Source organism: Gallus gallus, chromosome Z (assembly GCF_016699485.2).
Source record: "Gallus gallus isolate bGalGal1 chromosome Z, bGalGal1.mat.broiler.GRCg7b, whole genome shotgun sequence".
Classification (NCBI taxonomy): Eukaryota; Metazoa; Chordata; class Aves; order Galliformes; family Phasianidae; genus Gallus; species Gallus gallus.
The window spans coordinates 58,120,960-58,144,921 of NC_052572.1; the positions used below are offsets into that span (position 1 = coordinate 58,120,960).

The 23,962-nt window shown below is 41.2% G+C and overlaps 1 protein-coding gene across 6 annotated transcripts in view; it reads left to right on the forward strand.

Annotated features, from left to right (window-relative positions):
• Positions 1 to 16,748, forward strand: part of ELL2 (elongation factor for RNA polymerase II 2) — a 56,422-nt gene extending 39,674 nt beyond the window's left edge. For all 6 annotated transcript variants that reach the window (XM_424711.7, XM_040655732.2, XM_015280540.4 and 3 more), the window contains 8 exons: positions 407 to 666; positions 3,366 to 3,490; positions 3,799 to 3,892; positions 5,273 to 5,837; positions 7,852 to 7,921; positions 12,022 to 12,193; positions 13,188 to 13,232; positions 13,362 to 16,748. In XM_424711.7, the coding sequence (XP_424711.2) occupies positions 407 to 666; positions 3,366 to 3,490; positions 3,799 to 3,892; positions 5,273 to 5,837; positions 7,852 to 7,921; positions 12,022 to 12,193; positions 13,188 to 13,232; positions 13,362 to 13,478 (1,448 nt within the window). In that variant the 3' untranslated portion in view covers positions 13,479 to 16,748. The remainder of the gene's footprint in view (positions 1 to 406; positions 667 to 3,365; positions 3,491 to 3,798; positions 3,893 to 5,272; positions 5,838 to 7,851; positions 7,922 to 12,021; positions 12,194 to 13,187; positions 13,233 to 13,361) is intronic.
• The last annotated feature ends 7,214 nt before the right edge of the window (positions 16,749 to 23,962 follow it).

Consider the following 23,962-nt stretch of genomic DNA (forward strand, 5'->3'; position numbering starts at 1 on the left):
GTGCTATTAATTGTTTAGACTTGGTCTCCTTTGGCATTAATGAGGAACACTTTAATTATATAGAAAGCCTTTTCTTCAAACCGTATTGTTCCAAAAATAATCTGATTTATTTTATTTGGTGCTTAAGATCATAAATAGAAAAAATAATAAAATCAGCATCTATATAACTATACCACTAAAGTAGTCCTAACAATATAGCTGATTTACCTGATTTTTACTGTATTGAATAGTTTCTTAATTTCTACCTTAATGCATCTTTACTCTGTACATTGCCAGTGGATCTTAAAATGCTAACCAAATCCAGTTCTTGCAGATTATGTGGCCTAGTAATCTTGTTAAAATCAAATTCCTTGTCTTCTCCCAAACTCCCACATAACTTTTTTTTTTTTTTTAACCCTTAATTTAGGAAAAAGAGTACAGATAAGAAAAGCACCACAAAGCATTCCAGATCCTGTGCCTGAAAGGAAGAGGTCAACACCCATAAACCCAGCAAATACAATACGGAGGACTCATGCAAACAACGCTGTTTCTCAGCGACCATACAGAGACAGAGTGATTCACTTACTGGCACTGAAGACCTACAAGAAACCAGAGTTACTTGCTCGTTTGCAGAGAGATGGTGTCAACCTGAAGGACAGGAATTCCCTTACAGCTGTCCTGCAGCAGGTGAGATCATGGTTGCCAGCATTTTTTTTTATTTTTTTTTTTTTTACCCCTGCTATTCTTTTAGTCATAATTTTGGGATGTGTACTCCCATATTTAAATGAGAAAATAATAAACACCTTGAATAATCCTCTCACCGTTCAAGTGTTTCAACTGACTTTATGCACGTGCTTCAAAATGCAAGCCAAAGTGAGGGAAGGAAAGATTAAAAGATATGTGGGGGGTAGTTTTGTTTTCCTGGGATGGCAGGCAGCAATTAACTATTTTTAGCTTTGTTGCTCCTAAAGACTTTTTTTTTCCTCCCTCTGTTGAAGAAGAAACTGCTGAACTAGGTAATTAAGAGAACCTGACCATGCTTTCTCTCAATTGCTTGATGTAGCTCTTTGTAGTACTTAATATTTCTTGCCCCAAACTTCTGTGGAGCAAAGTCCACTAACTAAGTTATTATTGCACGTGCATGTAGCTGGTGGCCTGTATATGGTCAGTACCTCTTCTTGGGATCTGACAGGACTGTGATTCAGTGAAGGGAGTCTTAGCAAACAGTAAATGAGAAAGTCAGTGGTCTTCACTGGGGAAAAATAACTGCTTTGCTACCATATGGATTCTGTCCTTATCTTTCTTGCAGGCTTTTTCCCTGTGTGCTAGTTTCTTCAGTGCCCTGCTGAGTTGAGTTCCCATTGCATTTCTGTATCATATTCATCAAAATCACCAGTAGGCCTGTAGCATGATGTAGATGAGAATTCTAAGCTCTGTGTGTCATATACTGCTACTTTTTTAAACAAAATAGTTCTGATAAGGCTCATTAAGATAGCATATGATGTTTTTAATACTACCTGTTCCCACAGACTGATGACTGTATTGTGTATGTAAAGTGGGAGTACTTCCTGTGTGTTTAGAATAGTTTCGAAAACTACTACAGTGAGTAACTCAATATTTATGCAGTTTTAGTTGATCCTGCACTGAATTTTAAACAGCGGTTGTTCAAATAAGTTAAGTATTGTTTAGTTTGTCCAGAACAATGACAAGGTTTTTTGTTGTTGTTTTTTTTTTTTACCTCAAAAATGTGCAATTTAAAGAGCCATGTTCTTATGTATGAATTTAATCAACTTCATAAATAATTAATTTTGTATTTTAAGTTTCAGAAGCTCGGCTTACTAGAGTAAAAAAACATATGACAATCATTTCCTTTTCCATTATTTTTGACAATGTTTAGAGAGTTTCTTGGAGTCTCTTTCTATTATGTAGTGTGAGTTGTGTAAAGGTATTAGTTTGCATTGAAATCAACAAGTTAGCAGCACTACACCATAGAAAGCCTTGTTGACATTTTTCTTATCTTCATTATTAGTTTTCTAGGAGCCTAAAGTCAGGAACCAAAACTGTGTTCTCACATGCATAGATTTCATTATATTAGAATGCAGCTTTAATTCAGTTTTTAACACAGCTTATAGATTCACCACGTTTTGTTTACTTTGAATTATTCTTAAGCAGAGGAGACACGCACACAAATTAGCAGTATTCATCCACAGTGTCAATAAAATTAAATTCAGGTGTGAGAATGTGTCAGAAAAGACAGCAAAAAATAAAGTATGCTTAACCCACTAGCACATTTAAATCCTCCTTCTTTGATCATCGGCATTCACACCTTTTAATAGTAAACATTACAGAAGAGAAAATGATCAAAGCAGCACAAAGTGGTTGTGGTGTGTGCAAAGTAATTGAGCATTTTGTATGAGGTAAATGGACTGACACTGTGTTTCTTTGAGATTTTCTCTGGAAGTTTGAGCAGGTATCGGAGCAGGAAGCCTGAAACAGCGCTTTGGGTGTCACTAGTCATGAGATTTTGCAAGAGCTAACTTGAATTTTTTTAGTATGCTCTGTGTTATTCTTAAGGAAGATTAAAAAAACAACAACAAAGCAACATATTTTCAGAGACACGTGACTTTCTCATGATAGCACCTTGCTACAGTCAGCTGTCTGCCTGCAAGAGAAAGGATGCATCTGTACATCACTTTGTTGGCTCTACATCTTGATTCCTAAATAGGTCTTGATAAGTATTACCACAGTTACCTTTCCACCTGTAAACAGCCCATGTGGCTTAAAACTAATGGAATGGATGAAAACTTATTTATACTAAAAGAATAAGTGTATTTTCGTTATCAAGTAAGCCTTTTCAATAGAAAGGTGTAGTTTCTTGTGGTGCAGTCACTTGAGAAAGAAAACTGATTCTATTTACAAGACAAGTGATGGCAAAAGAAGCTGCTCTTGCTCCTTCTGCAGCCATTGAGGTGGTGACAGAAGCATTTTCCAGGGGCTGTTGTGCTCTGCTATCACAGTGCAGCACTGTCAAACACAGGGATTGCTGGTGTCATCCTGGAGTGGAGCAGCTCAGGTCTCTCCACATACTTCACTCTGGCATAGCTGTATTTAAAGACAGAGATAAGTGATTCAGAGAAAAGTTTTTTTCTTAAGAGTACAATTCATAGAAGCTTGCAGCTTTGGGGGATTTTTTACATTCAAACTTTTATATCCAAATTTGGCCACATTTCTGAGGATCAGCATGCATTACATGGGAACCTTCAGTTCTAAAAACTGGTGCTTGATTTTGTTTACGTTGTTGGTTTAGCTGTACATGACCACTGTGGTTTACATTTGGGTATAATTGTCTTTTTTTTTTTGTTTTTGTTCCTTTTGTATATGTCTAGGTAGCCAACTTGAATCCCAAGGATAATTCTTATACTCTGAAGGATTATTTATATAAAGACATTCAGAAAGACTGGCCTGGATACAATGAAGTTGATAAACAGACATTGGAGTTAATACTTTCTAGGTAAATTCAGTTCTCTCACGTGGGTGTCGAACTTTTTGACTTCTTGGGTTGCATTCAGTAAAGAGGAATTGTTGTGGGCCACACATAAAACATATAATATAGTTAATGTATGCTAGTAACAAAACTTCTTTTATTTTTATTTTTTAATTAAAGCTTTAAAAAAGAGGGCAACAAAAAACAAAGCAGGTTGGTCACATGCTCTAGGAGAAGGAACAACAGTTTTAGAAACTGCATGTTTTGCCAATAATGAAAGGACTGTGACATGGATACTTTTGCCTTGTAACCTGAAATGTGGGTAATCCTTACAGAAAAGTAAATTCATCTCAGAGTACCACCAGCACCAGTCATTTGGGATCTCCTGTAACTTCTAATAAAGATGCTCCATCAGCTTCTCCTTCCCAGGTATTTTGTGGCTTTTAAAAACTATTTATAAGGTACTAAGTTTTAACTTGCTTTTATATTGAAATAAAAGTTGTAATACAGGGTACTCATATTATCTTTGCCGTATGAAAACCTGAAGCATTTATTTCTAGTTGGATGCTTATGCTTGTTTTTTTTTTTAAGATGGTTGCACTGTCAAAGACTTTAAGACTTAATGATAACATAGCCTAAAAGCTGCCATGTTTAGTCTGCCGTGTTTCAGAATGTTTGTTGTAATCTTCAGAAAGACAGAGAGTTCCCGTGTACATGCTATCTTGTAAGTACGTCTAGATTGGTTGGAGACTATCCCTGTAGTTTTTGAAGAGCTGAGATGTTAGCATAGCGTCCATCTATCAAAAGCACACTGACCTTACAGGAGCTAGCTTATCTGTAGGGGCTAAAGTTGTTGGCTACCCATTATTATCATGTACTTTCTGATTAAAATCTTAAAGTTGCTTGGTATTGCCCCACGATTTGTTTATGTTGGTGTGTAGGAAGGCATTCTGAAAACTATAAATGTATATGTGTATTTTATTATATGATTGTATGTGTTCAAGATTTTTTGTGGCGTGGTAGTTAAAATGCATCAAAGAAGCACAAACATAATTATGTTGCTGTTTAAGTACAATGCTTAAGAAAATCTAGAATAAGCAGAAATTACAGTTCCAATCTGCCATGTGGAGGTATGTTTTTTTTTCTTGCTGCCGTCTTTAAACACCCATTATGATGCAGGGTAAAAGGGAGGTCTGGATCAGTTGGTCCTTGGCTTTTTCAAACTTAAGATACTTGCATCCTGCTTTCCTATCAATAAAAAAGCACAATACAAACTCTTAAGAAGTGGCTTGAAAAAATCCATGTGAAATGCATTCCTTTAAGGAAAAGTATGGTCCTTTCTTTTAAACTGTATATTCATAAATGGAACTGAAATTCAAAGAAATTTGGGTACACCAGAGCTTGTGTGTAATGATAAACTGTAAAGTACTTGAAGTTTCACACTGTTAAGATACTTGAGCTTAAAAAGTGGAGGAAGGGCACACCTGTTCTTCCCTTAGTTTCTTCCTGTCAAACAGCAACTCAGTGTGTGTGCTGTGGACCTCCATATGTTACAACTAGATGGCATAGAACTGTGTCCGGTACTCAATTTACAAGTGCTACCTCCTTGTAAATCAACATAAGCACAGCAGGCTTGTTGAGGAAGGCATGAACCTGTGTTTCAATTGGAGAAAATAGCCGGAGTGGCAGCTGCAGCAGAACTGTTTTTTCTACCTGTTCTTTGTCATCTCTTTGTCATCTGCCCAGTAGCTGTCTGTTCTTAGATGTTCTTCATTCAACTGAATGCTACTAATCCATTTTATTTTGCAGAAACGGCTTTCGGATTTCAACTTCATTGATCCCCTGATGAACAAGAAGCCGAGGATCTCCCACCTCAGCAGTCGACTCCAGCCGTCCTTGAGCGGACACCCACCTGCCCCCAGCAAGAAGGCAGCCCCTGCCACTGCAGCACCCACCCCACCATCCCTGCCTGCTGCCCACCCTCCTGCCTCCAATCCGCCCCAGACTGCCAGCTCCATCTCCCCCAACACACCTGAGGGGCGTGGGACGCAAGATCTGCCTGTAGATAGCATCAGCCAAAGCGGCAGTAGCGTCTTCAAGCACCAGCAAGAAAAATATACCTCTCGGACTCCTTTGGAAACCCCAGCAGCTGCCGCTGGTAACTCGGAACATCCCACGTTAGCAGGTGAGGAGGATGTGGCATTGTGCAAAAAGTCCACGAAGAAGGCCAAAAAGCATAAGGAGAAGGACCAAATCAAACAGCAGGACACTACAAGAGAGCAGAAAGATGAAGGACTACTTGAAAGCAAAACGGACCTTAGAAAAGAAGAGGCTGCCACAATGAAAAGCCCCTCTGGTTTGGCGTCAGATGGAGGTATTAATAATACGCTGCTTCTCGTAACTATTGCATGAATAGGCCTTCTGAAAAGATGCTAGAAAAACAAAGACTAGAAACATTAATAGTCTACTTTTCCCCTTGCTGTACATTTTTAAGAATTCTCACTCTGCAGTACTGAAATCATTAGAACAAGGAAATATTCCATGTGTGCCTACTGAAAAGTAACTCTTTAAAAGGAAAGCATAGATACTAGAAAAACACAGGTAACGGGATTATTTTTTGTTGGATTTCCATTGAACTGAAAGTTCATTTAAGTTTACTGCACGTTTTTTAATCAACCAATTTTAAAGCCTGCACACTAATAACACATAATTAGAAAAGTTTGACATACTCTACACTGCGTGGTAGTGTACTGAAACAGACAGTTCAGACATAAATGTGTTTGATCATGTATTGGAATACAAGCTTCATGGCAATCTGCATTTTCATGGGAAATCTAAAACCCACATAAACTGACATACAGTTTTCTTGAGTTTTGGTTTTAACCGTCCTGTGAGCTCACCTCCATCTTAGCCACAGAACTCACTACTAAAGCAGGCTAGAAGTTAGGTTTGGCCCTTAGCTATCACAGCTTGAAGGCATGTTTAGAGCATGCAAGGTGCCCCTTTGAAGTATTCTTCTGCATGTAGAAAAAGTGCTTTGAGGTGGTCTTCTCCCACATGCCCTTGTTATACTGCCTCGTGTCCACATGTGGTGTGAGATTACCTTGAAAATAGTCATGTTTGATTTTATCAACGTGTGAGCATCTTGCCCCAGATTCCAGCAGTATTCCAGCAATACAACTCCAAATGGCTAGGGAAATAAAAGTCTGTATTAACTCTGAAGTTGATCCCTACACTGAAGCTTTTAAATGGGCTAAGCCATTTAAGCAAATATTGCTTGAGCTCTTGGAAGTGAAATGCTCAAAGCACAGTTCTTCACAGAAGTAGTGTTTATTAACATTACTGGTTGCATTTCCTCTCAGATACTGTTCTGACTTCTGTACTTCTTTTTTACTATGCTTCCTGCTATACCCCATGATAATTTTAACATTAAATGTAATCAACTTCTGTAGAACATTGTAAAATAACTCTTTTCCTCTGCGTTTGCTCAGATGGCTTACAGATTTGTAAAAATGGCTGAGCGTTAGCAGAAATACTGTGCTTAGACAGTGGCAGTGTAAGATAATAATTATCATTAGAGGGATTTTTTGGTTTTTTAAGCTTTCCAATGAACACTAAATGAAAAAAGGCAGAGGTTTGATAAGATACAAGAAAAGAATACTAATTTCACTTCCAGTTTAATTTTCCTTAAGGCAGCTGTTCTTATTTATCAGAAAGATAGATGGATCTTGAAATATTTCTTTAAAAATGATTACAGGGTATACTGTGCTTTTGTAATGCCATCATAAGAGCAATTTACAAGTGTAAATAACTTGGAAACTTGGTATAGCTACATTAATGAGGAACATCTCTGTTGCAGTTTATTGAAGCCTGAGTGCCAGTAACCCACATACAAAGGTCTTGACTTCCCTGCCTAGAAGAGTGCTGAAATTAAATCTAACTTTGGATACTGAAAAAGGGCAGGGAAGGAACGACAAAAATGTGGCAGAAAAAGAACTTCAACTTTCTAGTCTACGTATTGCAGTCTTCCAGAACCTGAATGCTGCTATAAATCAAGCTATCTTAATTGTGCAGCTATTCAAGCTGAGCAACTTGAATTGCTGTGCAAATGCCACATTATGTTCTGAATTAATAAAAGTTGACCTCTGGTTAATGCTTCGGTCATGCTGAACCTGAGAAATGAATTAGCCGCACCCTCTTTTTAAACTGCGGTACTGTATACTGTGGAGGAGGTCGTGTGAACCCTGTTAATGTACAAAGCTTGTTTGCAGTAATTTACTGTGAGAATAGAACTCAATAGGACTTTTTTCAAGCCCCGTAGGTTCTTATTGTTTGGCTATATTAAAAATCTGTTTATCACAAGTGTCGAAACTTCTGCTTTTCTATAGGAGTTGAAAAAACGTGTACTGCCTCCACAGAATCTCCTTCATCAACAAATGAACTACCAGACTACTTCAAGTGAGTAAAGTGATCATTTAAAATTTCTTGTCACTTATTGAAGCAATTGAAAAGTCACCTGTAAAAAATATAGTTTAGTTACAAAACTGAAAAACTACCAAAATGTAGTTGGAGAATAACAACAGATCCATTTATAATGGCAATTTCCTATAAAGGAACTTGACATTACTCTAAAATTACATTTTAAGTTAACCAGTTGCCTTAAGTTTTGAAATCTGAGCTTGTCCTTTAACTATTTTGAGGGAGAAAAAAAATGTTAAGAACAATTTTTAATATGCTTTGGTAGATTTAAAAAGAAAAAAAAAACATTTAATTTCATACTTCTTGAAGACCAAAATAAAAAGATGTGAGTGTGTGTGCTGCTTTATTTTTAGACAAAAGGAGAGCTGAATGCCAAAAAACTGAGTATGCAAAGTTTGAATGAAGATCTTGTTTTCACTGCTTAGTACATCTAAGTTGGGAAGGTGGTGAGGGCAAATTAGCAAAATTTGAAGTCCAGAATTACAAAGTATATGTATATGAACTAGCAGGAGTTAACCATCAAAGTTATTTCTAAAGCTTTGATGTAAATGACCACTGATAATTGGAAGCTACAGCAAAAAAAAAACAAATTTAACAACAGAATCGTAGACCAAATACATAGAGATAAGAAAGAAACTTCAATTCAAATTTTAATTTTAGCTTCCTAATTTTAGCTGTGAAATAGGTACAAATGTGCTGAACTCATATATGAAATGTTGTGTATCTGTAGTGATTGGGTCATTACACTCTTTACAATTGAAGAAAGAATTCCCAGTTAAGCTTGATTTTAGCTCTTGGCAAATAGTCACACATTAGATTAACAGGCCTAAAAGTTAAAATTTACCTGCCATATAAATTTCAAAACTCTTTGCAATAAGACAAGCATTAAGGAACTGAATTTGAAATGGCATAATAGCAGAATCAATGGGTTGCTAAATGTTTTATTTTGTGGTTGTTTTTTTTCTTATTTTTGTTATTTTTGTTCTTTTGTTTTTTGAATAATTAAATTAATTTTCAGTTAGAAGAATTATCCTTTACACTGTAAGATAGAGACACAGCTTCTGCATATTTGATGCAGTGATATGATGTGGGCAGAGTAAGTCTTGTTTTGCAGAGCTCCAGTTTAGTGCTTGAAGTGTTGGGCTGAGAGTTCAAACCTGTGTTTAATTCCAAACCCTTCCTGGGTTAAAATAGATGCAGCTCTTTGACCTCTGCTTCCCATGTAAGCTGAAGGCAGTGATACTGAGTTTTCTAAGATGCCTTGAAATCTTTTGTCCTCACATCCCATAGAGAGGTATACAACTATTCCATGTAGTCTGATATTTCAGTTGGTGTCTCTAAGCTTTGCTGAAAAGGGAAAAAGGTAGTGTAAGATTTCATCAAGTTGTTTGAGTTCTGATTGGGTGTAAACACTTAAATGGAGAATTCTTTGTGAAAGTAGCAACCTTTCAAATAATTGTATAGGTAATCCACCTGTTGGCTACAACTTACTGGAAATAAGTTACATAGAGCTGCTTCAGGCATCTGCCTTGTCTTGAGGAGAAGATTGAATCCTTGAGCAAACTTGAAGGTTGATCCAGTTTAAAGGATTTTGATAGTTTATTTTAGCTCCTCTTTCTGCCTCCACGTACTATATAACTCATTAGTATAATACTAAGGCATGTTGAAGATAATTTCCTATCACAAATCTTTAGTGACTAAACTAGGAAAAGTGACCTCCCGGATCTGTTGGCTGAGAATGGAGAGAGGTGGCTCTAGGTAGCTGTCTTTGCCATAGCGATCATGAAATAGTTGGCTTCATAATTTTTGGCATAAGGAGAAAGAGGTCAGCACTCTCTATTTTAAGAAAGCAAACCTGAAGCTTCTCAGGCAGCTCGTTAGCAGTGTCCACTGGTAATTTGCTCTATAGGTTTCCATGAGTGCTGGTCACTTCCCTACAATCACCTCTTGAAAGCCCAGGATCTCTCAATTCCATTCTTCTGCAAGGCAAGCAAGCAGGGCAGAAGACAGGCCTGGCTAAACAGGGAAGCCCTCATAGAATTAGGGCAGAAAACATGGAATCTCAAGCAGCAAAGTCAGGATTTATGGGGAGAGTACAGAGCTTCAGTCACATCTGCAGCAGGGAGAAAACAGGAAAAGCAAAAGCTCAGTTTGAATTGACGCTGGCCACTGTGGTGTTGGACAACAAAAAAGGCTTTTTCAAGTATGTCAACAGCAAAGGGGGATCAAAGGAAAACACTGTACTGCTAGTTGATACAGGCGATCACCAACAAAAGGGCTTAATGCCTGATCCTTTGACATGGAAGATCATGACTGGAGGAGCAATGACTTTCCACCTGTGGTCACTAAAATCGTGCAGTAACAGTTGCAGCAGGTCAGTGTTCACAAGTCTGCGGACCAGGTGAGGTTCACCTCAGAGTGCTGAAGGACTTTTGAACGTTAGTGCTGCACTTCTCTCAACCATCTTCTGAAGGTTGTGAGAGTCTGGGGAGGTCTCTGCTGACTAGCCTAAACTTGGAGACTAGCCAGCATTACAGCGATCTACCAAAAGAACTTAGGAGAGGAGCCAGGAAACTACAGACCTGTAAATCTAACCTCAGTCCCTGGAGAAGTTACAGAGAAGATTGTCTTGGGAGATACAGGAAGTCAGTTAATGAACAAACCTATTATCAGACACAGTCAGTGTGGGCTCATGAAGGGAAAGTCCTGCCGTGATAATTTGATCTCCTCTGATAAGGTCAGCTGCCTGGTGAGGGAAAGGAAGGCAGTAGATGTAATCTTTCTGTATTTCAAGTAAGGCCTTTGGAGCAGTCCAACTGTGACATAAACAGGTTCACGCTACACTGGGTGATGAATTGTCTCAACATTAGAGCTCAAAAGGTTGTAGGGAATGGGGCTACAGTCATCAATGGCATGAAGTTCAACAAAGGAAAATACCAGGTTCCTCACCTTGTCTGGGATAGTCTGGGATACAAGTGGCAGGACAGCAGCTCTGTGGGAAGGGACTTGGAGTTGCTGGTTGACAGCAAGTTCATTGTGAGCCAGCAGTGTGCCCTGGCATCCAGGAGGGCAACCTGCATTGTGGGGTGTATTGAAAACAGCAGACCAGCCAGTCAAAGGAGTTGTTTTCCCCACTACTTTTAGCATTTAGTGCAGCCTCACCTTGATACTGTTTGCAGTTCTGGACTCCACAATCTAAAAAGGATGTTAAGGTCCTCAGAAACTTCCAGAGGAGGCAACAAAGCTGCTACCAGGAAGGCATATCTTGTGGGGAGAGACTGAGGGCAATTGGGTTGTCTAGTCCAGAGAAGGCCAGAAGGTAATGTCATTGCTCTCTGCAACTCTCTGAGGAGGGGAAGCAGAGAGAGGCATTGGGCTGTGTTCCTGGTATGTGATGGGAATGGCACAAAGATGCCAAGGAAAGGTTCAGACTGGATGGTAGGAAAAATGTATTTACCAAGAGGCTGGTCAAACTCTTTAACAGGCTTCCCACAGAGGTGGTAGATGCCCCATGCCTGACAGTGTTTGAGGCATTTGGATAACGCCCAGAATAACATGCTCTAACTTTTGGTAGCCTTGAAGTGGTCAAGCAGATGGACAAGATGATCTTTGGAGGTCCTTTCCAACTGAACTATTCCATTCCATTTGTGTTCAAACACGACTAGTCATATTATAACAGCAGTCCCAAGTCCACAAATCATCTTCCCTCACTGTCATGTCCAGCAGGACTTCCAGCATGGGGCAGGCATACATTAGCTCCAGTCTTTTGTTTATGTCTCCATGAGACCTTGCTCTTCTCTGGAGCTGAAGTTCCATTTTGAGAATCTTTTGGTGCTTTTGTCACATAATCAGTTTGTTGCTCATAGCACATCCCGCTGAAGTGCTTGGGCCCCTGTTGGTGTCTCTGGGTACAGACAAAGCAATCAGTTCCTAACCTTCAGAAGAACATTTAGCACTTTCCTTGTAGGGGAGGTAAGGCAGGGCAGGGTTTAGCAGTTAAGCGTTCCCTCTCTGCGTCTGTTTGATACCATGAAGTATCTTTTGTATAATATTGTATGTGCATTTGTGTTTTCTACTAGAAAATACATAGCTATAGTCTCGTATGAGCAACGCCAGAGTTATAAGGATGACTTCAATGCAGAGTATGATGAATACAGGAATTTGCATGCTCGAATGGAGAGTATTACCAGAAAATTCATGAAGCTTGATGAACAGCGAAAGCAGCTTTCTCCAGGGTCCAAGGAATATCAGGTAAAGAAGAGTAAAACCATGAAGACTGTGTCTTACTTCTGTCTTACATCCTACAGAATTCTGCATTTTCAGCATAGGCAGGTGCTTCAGTTTAGTAATCCACTGAATTATGTTGACATGATTTTAAAGTGTCCAAGAGAGACCAAGCAACAAGATGTATGTTAGGAGTTACCAGATTGGCTGTAGTTTTACTGACCATCTCACAGCATCCTGGTGAAGTAAGAGAGTACTGCTGCACGGATGAGAAAGGAGAAGAACCAAAGGGCCATAATCCCCAGGCTTTGCTGACCTGCTATTTCCCACAAACTCTGCTGTGGGAAAGCCACAAACTCATTTGGCTTCTAACTGTAAATTTTATCAAAGAAGGATATTAAAAACTCTGTATTACAGCTTGCAAGCCTAGGATGGCATTATTTGGACATGCAAATTCAAATGCTCAGTACCGGAATTCTTAAATTCTTTGTGTGTGCTGAGGATGTTTGGTAGCACCTGGCTAGCTTTTATAAGTTTCTGCACAGATTGCAAATGTATTTGTGAGCACAGGCAGTATTTTAAAATCCTTGGTACTGCTCAATCAGACAAAGGAGAAAAGCTTTACAGAACTCACATACGTGGTCTGACCCTTCATTGGCTAACTCTTGACTTCTGTTGCTTCACAAAACTGTGTAACAAGTCATTTAGCCCTTATTTGAAGACTCCACCCAAGTGAGCTCTCTGTGAAAGCAAGTATTTTACAGTGGCGTGAATGACTTCACAAAGGGAATCTTCAAACGCATTTTCTTCCTGTTGCTTGTTTACAGATTTAATTGCAGATCTGGGCTGTGTTCTATGTTTGTTGGTCTGTGTTTTTTTGTGACTCAGAAGAGTGATGACTCTTGGATAAGAAAATATCTTGAGTATAACTTCTTTTTAAAGCTTTATTTGGTTGTGTTTTCTAGTAGTAATGAAATGTTCTTCATGTTGTTTTCACATTTTGATTTTTTTTTTTTTTAAGATGCTTCATGAGGAAGTCCTAGAAGAGTATCGAAAGATACAACAGGTATGTGTAGCACCAGGTCTGTGGGAGTTAGAAACTGCTGGAATGGGCTGCTCTCTATTTTTAAGCAAAGGACATGAAATATTAAACTTCAGATATTTTCATGCCCTAATTTTCTTTTTATCTTTACAGTCTAGTCCCAACTACCGTGAAGAGAAACACAGATGTGAATATCTGCATAACAAGCTGTCTCACATTAAAAGACTTATAGGTGAATTTGACCAACAGCAATCAGAGTTACGGCACTAGTTTTCTGCTTGGACCAGCACATGTGAATGAATGGAAACTTATTTATTTAAAATTCCAGATGAGTTACTCTAAGATTCTAAGAAAATTGAACTTTTGCATTACGAAAATTTTTCAGTATTAGTATACTTGAGTTGACTACTTCTGTTGTTGATGTTGTTTATATGCATATTTGAAGCTGCTTTCTCTGGTCCCTTTTTTTCTTCAAGACTTATGTTTGTCCATTTAAATCATTTTATCAGTAGGTACTGGGACCCAGTACATCTACTGTGAAGTTGTGCACATTTTAAGGAAATAGTGTAGCGAACTGAGATACTTTTGGATAAATATAAGGCTATTTTTCTGACCTTTCTTGTTAATGCAAACTCTTTGCCTTAAATGGTAGAAGGTTTAGAAATTTGCACAAAAAAAAAAAAAAAACCACAAAAAAACACAAAAAAAAAACAAAAAACAAAAACATTGTTTTGGAGGGTTAAAAAGGTGTTGTATATAAGTCTATATACAGCCCGTCTTTGTTACTTAGAGAAACTCATCACTGCAACTTAAACCCCCCATCGCAATGGTTGCCTTAAGGTGTTTGCTTGTGTGTATTTAGTGTAGTTAAACTATTAGCTACACTGCTTCCCGCCTTGCTGAAACACCTGGGAAGCACTACATGGCCTACCGGTGTCTGACAGTGTGTGCCTGTTCTGTGTGTATGCAAAAACGTGTGGGTGTGAGCATGCATGATGAGGAGGGGAAAGGAAAAAGAAAAAAAAGCTGCTACTCCAACTACTCTAAGTAGGCCAGACATCGCTCAGGTTAAAACAACTGACGAGTGTTGCTCTAGGTTTTTTTTCCTATAAAATTGCTACTTCTATTGTGGAAGATGAGAGCATTTCCATTTCAATAGTTTGTCAGCTTTATTAATGTTGGTAAAATTGATACTTTACAAAAAAATTAAACAGATATATAGTTTTGGGGCAAGATTATAAAACTAAACATGTAGGTTACCTATTTATATACTGCTATAAAGTATTTTTTTGAAGAGAGTTATGCAAAGAAGCTATTGCCTACATGAAATGTATATTTAAAGATTTCTGTCCTGGGTGCCAGGAGTATAACAAAGAACAGATGTATTTAACTATGAAATACTGTGATCACAAAACAGCACAAATTTTCATTTCATGCAGTTTTTATTTTATTTTGATTTAAATCATCGCTTGCTTTGTCATGTGAAAACACGGGTTATCTGGTCAGAATAGAGCAAAATCTTACTTTGTCTTACGTTCGTCTTTTCAAAATGCAGTCAATTGAAAAGGGAAGCACTATGTTTACAAATATGATTTTGGAATGTTTGCCAAAATAGTGGTAGTATCTCTAATAAACTTTAACTCCAGCATTGAAAAAAAAAAAAACAGCCACCAACAAAAAAGAACAACAACAACAAACCTAATCCAAACTGTTGTGCATCCCTGTAAACCAGAAAATGTTTGAAAATATGAATTCAAGTAAATGGCAATTTGAATTTTTGCCTTGAATTTGTGGGTTCAGATATCTTGCAGTCACGAAGATGAAATAGCATGCAGAGGCATTCCTTTCTGTTGCATGACTTGTATGACATATTTGAGGCCAAGCTGACTCTGGATCCCTTGGCTTAACCTCCACATTTCAAATGGCAATGTGAAGGGATGACCTCTTGCTGAGCAGTAAGAGCAGCATTCGTCTGGGCTCAAACACTGAGGCACGCGCACAGCGCAGTCTAGGTCTCAGCGCAGGAGCTGTTAACTGTGCTGCATCTGCATTGGATGGCTGGATTTCAACCCAACTTTCAACAAAGTGTCTTCTCAGATTAAAACAATGGGAAGCTTCTTATACTGGAATCCGTTTTGGCAGGGCAGCGCTCTTCACCTAAACTGTTTGTACAGCTCTGACTTCAGCTGCCATTGTGAGACGTTCAGTACTGGTATACAGCTGTCCAAATGTGTTGTTACCATTTGTTGTACTACCACTCTGTAACTGAGATTAGTGTAGTTAACAAATTTTTCTCCTCCTTCTATGTGAAAAGATTGACTTGTATTTTGCATGCATCTTCTGGTTTACTACCTGTGTATCTGTTGCAGCTGGAGGTTAATGCTACTTGAGAGGTCCACCACTGTGCATCACCATGAGATCTGACAAGCTACTGTAAAGACCTTAATTGAAGGTTTTGCTCATTTGCATCAAGCATTTCTTAAGCCTTGCAAGTATACCAAACAGCCTATGTAAATTTACGGCACTATTTTGCAATACGTATCTCTTGTTGCCCTTGAGCTGCCATTCCTGTTTGGCAGATGTGGAAGAACCCACTGACTCTAGGCCTGTGACTTTATTGCCCTGCCCCATACAAGTGTCCTGCTTGCTCAGAGGAGCAAGCTCTGCAGATGGCGGCATGCTGGCTGGGGATATACACTACAACAGGTCTGGAGCAAATGACTGATGTAGAGGGGCAGATGCTCCTTCTCCTGAAAGGAAGCTGGATCTCACCACGGTTTCAAACAACATTGAGACATGAGGGGGCGTCAGCCCTCTCCAGCTGTCTGGAAATAAAAATCACAAGTTACGAGGACTGGTTTCCCATCTTGTTATGGTTTGTAGGGGGAAAACTATGCCCAAAGAAAACTTTTTTTTGAAATAGTAGCTATGCTCTAAACCATCACAGGAAGCAGATCGCTGTTGACTGCTTCCAAGTCTTCATTTGATCTTGTCACTTATTGAAAAGTAAAACTATCTGAAAGCGTTTTGTAAAACATGTATGTAAGTATCGTTTGGAAGCAGAGTTGCTTCAGTAAGTTTTAAACAAGTTGGGTTAAAGTGTTGATATTGTAACCTTGTTCATTTGTTAGCTTTCCTTAAATAGTGTTGTTACAACCAGTCTTTCTGGATATGTTAATGTTGATTCATGTGAAGACTTATGGCTACTTTAAACTGCAATCCTTCTCACAAGTTTTGCTCTACTCCGTATACCTGAAGGGAAAGGGATGTGGCCAGCAGTTCCATAGCCTTCTTCTGGGGAAGGATATGGAACTGTTGAAGGGAGAGCAGCATCTGGGAATCGCGAAGGCTTACAGCAGGGCTGTGGCTTCCCCTTTCTGATTGGGAGAGTATTGTAAAACTTTTTTCAATTTTTCCGTGCAAACTGTATTAAAACTCTGTGCGTGAAACATCTTGGGGCATTCTGTCAATGAACATTTGAGCCATTGTTGCCCTTCTGTTCTGCATCAACTTGACTTCAATAAAATGTTCACTTTGCAACCCTGAGGTGTGGGGCTGTCCTTGTCTGCGGGTGGCACTGCTGGGGGGTGTGTGCAGGGCCAGGAAGTGAGGACCATTCGTGGAACATGGTCAGAGAGCAGGAGGAGCACTGCTGCAGCCTTCCTTGAGCACGCTGCTCCAGGCTGTCCTTGGCTGGAGAACGACCCATGCTTAGCACAGTCCCTAACCCAAAAAAGCGAAACGTTCACATGCCAGTTTGCAGTGGCTCTTTTTCCTACCCTTCCGAGCCTGAGGTTCCTGTCTACTTCTATTTTACATTCACAGTGAAGAGTTCTGGCAAATCACATTGATATTGAGCACAGTCAGGTGTTTGGGAAGCTGGTGAAGGTCATGGGGCTTTCCCCAGGCAATGCATATGCTAGGGGCGGGGGAGGAGGTGGCAGAGTGATGCTGAAGAGTCTCACTAATTGTGTGAGCTAATTGCGGCATTTCCTGTGATAGAACCGAGCTTGTCTCTTGGTCAGTAGCTATTGGTACAAGATGGCTGCATCACTCTGAACAGTTAATTGTTGGTTGCAAAACTGAGCCATAGATGGAGGTTTTACAAGCTGGTATCCTTATTTTGCTTCGTGCTTCACTGCACTCTTAAGCTTTTTTTAGGGTGTGAAAATTCCACATATTTGATAGCCATGTGCATTTCTAGCTGTCATTCAGGCCTAAATTCCTCAATGCCAAACCAAAACCAAAGTCATACATATGCCACTGCTGAAACCACAAGTTCTCTTTGAAACCGTAAAACCTGAACACTTCTGAGACCTTCACTTTTAGATACTACTGACCCACTAAGTTGTATTTGCCCTAAAATCTTACAGCTGATGGCACATACAGACACAGTCATGTTTTTCACGTGGGGAAATGGGGAATGGTCCTGAGAGCAATGTGTATGAGGAGTGGCTGTGGTCCCTGGGTGTGCTCAGCGCAGAGCAGAGGAGCTGAGGGGAGGCCTCGTGGCGGCTGCAGCTCCTCACAGGGAGCGGAGAGCAGCGCTGAGCTCTGCTCTGTGCGACAGCGACAGGGCCCGAGGGAACGGCATGGAGCTGTGTCAGGGGAGGGGCAGCTGGGGGTCAGGGAAAGGGGGCTGCACCAGAGGGTGGTGGGCGTGGAACGCAATGCACAGGGCCGCGGGCACGGCCCCAGTGCTGGAGATCCAGGAGTGTTTGGACACTGCTCTCAGACGGAGGGTTTGGATCTTGGGTGGTGCTGTGTGGAGCTGGGAGTTGGATCATTGATCATTATGGGTCCCTCACAACGGCACAGCAGTTTTCTTATGATTAGATGATTAAACATTTTAAACTTCTATACACTGCTAATGCATGATACTAAACAGGACACTGAGCAGGAACTTCCCTGTCCTTCCAGAGGCCAGGAGATGCTCAGGACCCTGGGTCTGAGCACTGTGGATTTTCTGACAGCTCAATAAAGACAGCCTCCACCAGATCTGGTTTTCTTTGGTGCTCCAACCACCTCAGCTCACTGCTCAGAAAATTATTGTGGCGCTACAGAAACAGCTTGATCATAAGGCACTCGTGATCATCGTGGAAAAATGCTGAAAACAGCGTGTACAAACTTAAACAGAAGTTGTGGTCTTCAGAATTTTCTCATGTATGAACGTGAGTTTTTTCTGCCCTCCACAGATAATGATGCTCCTGTGGCTCAGGCTCTCTTGGTTATTTTTTCACATTAGCGGAGTGTGACTGGATGCTTAAAAGAACTATTGTAATTGCTCGTTATATGCATGCAAGCTCTCCAGGCTTTATCCTGAGCGAAGTCTGCTGAGAACTTGATTTGCTCATCTTCATTCTGGCATTCCCAGGTAAATGTCCAGATTACAGGATAAATCTTTCTGAATAGGAAACACCCGCTCTCCTCCCCAGGAGAAAAGCCCCACAAAGCCCAGAACCAGGGTGTGCCTTTCCAGAATCATAGAACTGTTTCAGCTGGACGGGACCCTTAAAGGCCATCTAGTCCAACCTTTGCAGTGAAGAGGGACACCTACAGTTGGATCAGGCGCTCAGAGCCCCATCCCACCTAACCTTGAGTGCATCCATGGATGGGATATCCACCTCTCTGGGCTTCACTGTGCTTCACTGTGGGTTTCAGTGTATCACCACTGTGTTCCTCCACTGTGCCTGAGCCTCCTTCTCCTTTCTAAACATGGCATCCACATGCACAGATTAGGAACACCTTGCAGGTTTAGTGAAATGCATGCTTTTAACACACTTCTTTTACTACTAACCATATTGGATACTTGAACCACTCAGGGAAAAAAAAAAAAAAAAAAAAAAAAGTCTGTAAGGACATCTGGACATCTCTTCATAGGGATGCCAAAAATGCTGAAGTGGAGCAGAAAAATAACCCGAAGTTGAGCTGTTGAGCTACCACTCCAAACAAGATTGGCAACCACCTTGTCAGCATCAAACCATCTCCTACTACCACTACTGTACAACGAGTGCAAGATGGTCCCAGGTAACCCTTGGTGATGAATAATCTTTTCCAGTGTCCAAAACAAGATGCCAGCTGTTATCACCACTGTCTGCAGACGCTGTTTTACTTTATGATTTCTAAACATCCATCCAGCTCTTACTCACTTACACATTTTTGTCACAACACAGTCAAAATTTCACCACACAAGCTCTCAAGAAAAAGAAGGCAAGTGGGCTCTCGCAGGTTTACAGTAGTGACAGCAGAGATAAGATAAAGCAAGCAGGACCCTTGACCAAAATGCTGCTCATTCCCACAGCACTGAAGAAGGCTGACAGATAGTGACAAATGCAGAGAGGCTGTGTTCATAATGCTCCTCCAGGTCTGAGGAGGATCTTTATCACAGGATGAGATGGACAGAATGCGGAGCTGGAGGTGACTGCAGTTTTGTCATAGAGGGATGATAGTGCCTCAGAGGTGCAAGAGGAAGGTTGCCCTTAGAATATCTTGCGGTGCTGTAATTAGCAAATAAAGATAATGCAGAAAAATGTGGATCAGTACACATAGAGTTAGCCTTTCAAACTTATTTTAGCATTGATAACAGAACAATAGTGTGATGTGTGGAAACAATGGCAGTGGTCCAGAGCACAGTTGTTATGTGCTTTCCCCATGAAAGCCACTTCCTAGCTATCTGGCAGAAAATGGCCACAGCTTCATCCTGAGGTGTATTTTCTGACTAGAAAGATCTGCGTGCATCCCAGGTCAGCAGCGCACCACCTGAGTAGCTGCCGCTCATGCCTCACACTTACCAGTGCCATGCTACTGCACCCAGCCAAGGAGCTGGTGGTAGCAGCACCTGCTCTCCTTCTGCACGACATGTCTATTTGCTCACGTCAGCCATGGTATAAAAATAAGGAAAATACATGAGCTACTGATAGAGAAACACCAGAGTGTAGGATGCTGACCTCTGAAGCCCTGAGGACCTGGAGTAAGACAACACTCTGTAAAGTATTCCCAACTGATTGCTCTGGAAAGCAGTGCACAGAACAGACTACTTGTTAGCTCCAGCCAAACCTGTCATGGAAAGAAGATCATCAAGGCGCACCCAGGCCTGGACATCTAAGAAGGTGTTTATTTGGTTACAGAATGCTACTGATGACAGTTTTCTGGGCATTGCCCTTCTCCCTCTCTTCTCACAAAACCTTGCCCTGGAGGGCAATCATACCCAGGCTGTCTCACCCTCCGTTTCTTGAGAAATCCTTAAGTGGGTTGCATGCAGACCATCCAAGGCACTGACAATTATGGGACAGAGGGTGAGAAATACTGAGGTAGAAGAGGATGCTAAGCAGCTATTTAGGGAGTTGGGATGACACCTGGAAGGCTCAGCAAACTTCAGCAAAGGGGCTGGAACCAAACTAACTGGTGGCTAGACATCTTCACATCTTGAGTCTAGTCTTCCTGAAACGGCCAGAGTCATACTGGCAAGCACTGTAGGCAAACAGACTGATTGCTAAATAGAAGATTTCCATCCTCAGAAATTGTCAGTCAGCATCTTGCATAAAGTTTCTTCAGATTATCTGCAAATATGTATATATACATGATCATTCCTTCTATCACAGTTGCCTATGAGCAGGATATCAGAAGAGCCTTCCAGAAGCACAGCAAATTTCTTCAGTTTCTGCGAATAGCTGTTGAAAATAAAAAGGAATTTTCATTGGTCATGACTTCTTACTTTAAATAACCAACTTTTTCTATGGGAAGAAAAAAAGAAAGAAGGGGAAGGGAAGGGAAGGGAAGGGAAGGGAAGGGAAGGGAAGGGAAGGGAAGGGAAGGGAAGGGAAGGGAAGGGAAGGGAAGGGAAGGGAAGGGAAGGGAAGGGAAGGGAAGGGAAGGGAAGGGAAGGGAAGGGAAGGGAAGGGAAGGGAAGGGAAGGGAAGGGAAGGGAAGGGAAGGGAAGGGAAGGGAAGGGAAGGGAAGGGAAGGGAAGGGAAGGGAAGGGAAGGGAAGGGAAGGGAAGGGAAGGGAAGGGAAGGGAAGGGAAGGGAAGGGAAGGGAAGGGAAGGGAAGGGAAGGGAAGGGAAGGGAAGGGAAGGGAAGGGAAGGGAAGGCTTTGCTGCAACCAGCAGGAAGAGTCCTTTTTTGCTGATCTACTTGTGACCACACCAGTAGAAGAATTAACTGGACTTAAAGGTTATGGACTGGAGGACTGGAATTAAAAGTTGTGGTAGTGATGAAGCTTATAGAGCCATGTTCCTACACAGTGAATTTTCTTAGGCTGAGAAAAGAGCATGCCTTGGCTATTGGGCATTGAGACAAAATGCTCAGGAAGCAGACCAAATCCACCAGCTCTTTCTGATCAGCACTTGAAAATCTTCAAGGCCCCATTCACAGAGGAAACAAGTGTTCTCAGGACTGAAGTATGGGTGGAAGAACAATGCTGGAACACAGAAATACATGTTCCTCAAACCAGCCACCAAAAGCCAGCTGCCATGAGTAGCGTGCCGACCTGACCCTTGGCAAAAAAGGCTGATTTATATAAACACTTTGGAGGGGCTCCAGGCTGCACCTGACATCCACCAACTCTCCTGGTGGTCACGTTTTTCTAAGCAAGTGCAGAGAAGCTGTTTTTTTTCCCGTGACCTTGGTAGCTCGGAGAGGGACTTGCAGAGCTGTGTTCATGCGGTTTCCAATAGTGACCATTGCTTTGATTCCCTTCTGGCCTTCTAATAGAGGGAACTGCCGAGAGAAATAATCTCATGAGCTACTGCAAGAGTCACAAGGATACACATAACATGGAAAACAGCAGAACTGTGTGACAGGAGAAGGCAGACCTGATTTTGTTTGAATTTGATCCCCTACATCACCAACTAATTAAGGAAAACTTGAAACTGGGTTTTAATTCTCTAACATTTCAAAGAAAATAGGGTGATTTTCTTCCTAAAGAGAGTCTCTCTGCATCTTTCAGGGTTTATTTTATATTAATTCAATAAATCCCCACAGCAGTGCTGAGAACTAAGCATTAACAATTGAACTTTAGCCATTTTAAAGCAAGGATCTCATGTGAGTACGTAACGTTAGAGGAAGGATTTCTATAAAATGACAGCAAGTTAAAGTCTTTGGCAAGTAAATATTGACCACCACCGAGGTGAGCGACGGAAAGTAAACACTGAGCACAGCAAGAGTCAGTGCCTATGCTAGAACAAGGGCAACAATCTCACATCTCCCTGGAGTCTTTGTCCCAGCAGGGTGACAGGCTGCTGACATGCAGCAAAACCTCTCCCTAGAACCATCCATCCCCGGCCCTGCTGCCTGTGCAGCTGCCATGGAGCTGATATACCTTCTCCTTTCTCTTTTTTTTTTTTTCCACTTTTTCAGGGTGGTGATGCGTTGTTTTGCAGTGGTTTTCTGTTTGTTTTGTTTTGGTGTTTTTTTTAAACTTTGGGGTGTTTTTTTTGTTGTTCTTTTGTTTTGTTTTGTTCTGTTTTGTTTTGATTGGGGAGTGGGAGTAATAACCCACAGACTCCTCAAGCATCTCCGTGCAAGATAACTCTTCCAGATTATTTTTCTTCACTTATTTCTGAGCAAATAACGGACTTTCCTTCAGCAGCAGGAAAAAATTTAATTGGAACATTCATCCTTCTTAGATGCCCCAGTGATAGTCAGACAGAAAAGTCAAATCTGTAGGAAGTCAGAATTTATTAATTCCAGCACTCACAAAAACAACTATTTTTAAGCTCAAATTGCTTCATTATGTCAAAAGTGACTAATGGCACTTTTTCCCTCTTGCCTCAGCTGTGGAATGCTGTCAACAAAAGGAAGTTGTGAACCTGAAGGCATCCAGGCAGAGGAGACCACCTCCATCAGTTGATGGATTGGACTCCCAGTTTCACCAGCAGCAAAGCCCCCGGCTCACTGCCCTGTCGCAGAGCATTAAAGTCAACACTGACTTTCTCTACTTGCTGGATGAAGCGTTTTGAGAAGCAAGTAGCAAGAGGTGAGATGACCAGAGGAGAAGGATAATGAGAGCAACAAAATTAAGATGGTCACAAGAATACTTTAACAAGGACACAGCAAGCTGTCTCTGCTTCCAGGAGTGAGGCTGGGTTAGCTTGACTTTCTGGGCTACACTGCCAACACCTGGCATACTCCCTGCCAGAATTTAGCCTTTTCCTGTGTTTACTCAGCACAGCCATGCACAGGACTGCGTGTTTTTCCAGGGTACAGTGGCAAACTACTGAAACAATATTTACCATTGTTCTTCACTAGGAACGAGCTGAGCCGTGGCTATCAGAAGGCTCAGTTTTCCTCAGGCACCCCAAAGCTCAGCCTGTTCCAACCCAAAGGTCTGCCAGCAAGATAGCCTTCTGGAAAAACCTTGCAGGATGCGCAGTCTCTGGCCGAGCCAGGCACATTGCAAAACCACCTTTGATCTCAGTTACATCCCCAAAGCTCTGAGGCGATGAGGAAAAAAATTCCTCAGGAAGATTTGCCATGTTTTTTCAGGTCTTAAAACCAACCCAAGCCTGTTTCTCACCAGGCTGGGCAGCGCCTTCATCCTTACCTTGCCTGACCTGCAGCACAGCACTGCAGCTTCCCCTGCCCTCTGCTCTGCTTCTCCTGGTGGGCACCTGCTCCTGCACCTCGCCTGCTTGCTTTGGTGGAGGGAGCAGGGATCTGCGTCTGATCAGGCAGAGTCTGCCTTTTTCCCATCACTGGGGTAAAGTTTCTGCAGTTCAGAAGAAAGGGGGTGCTGGATCTGCTGTGATTTCAGA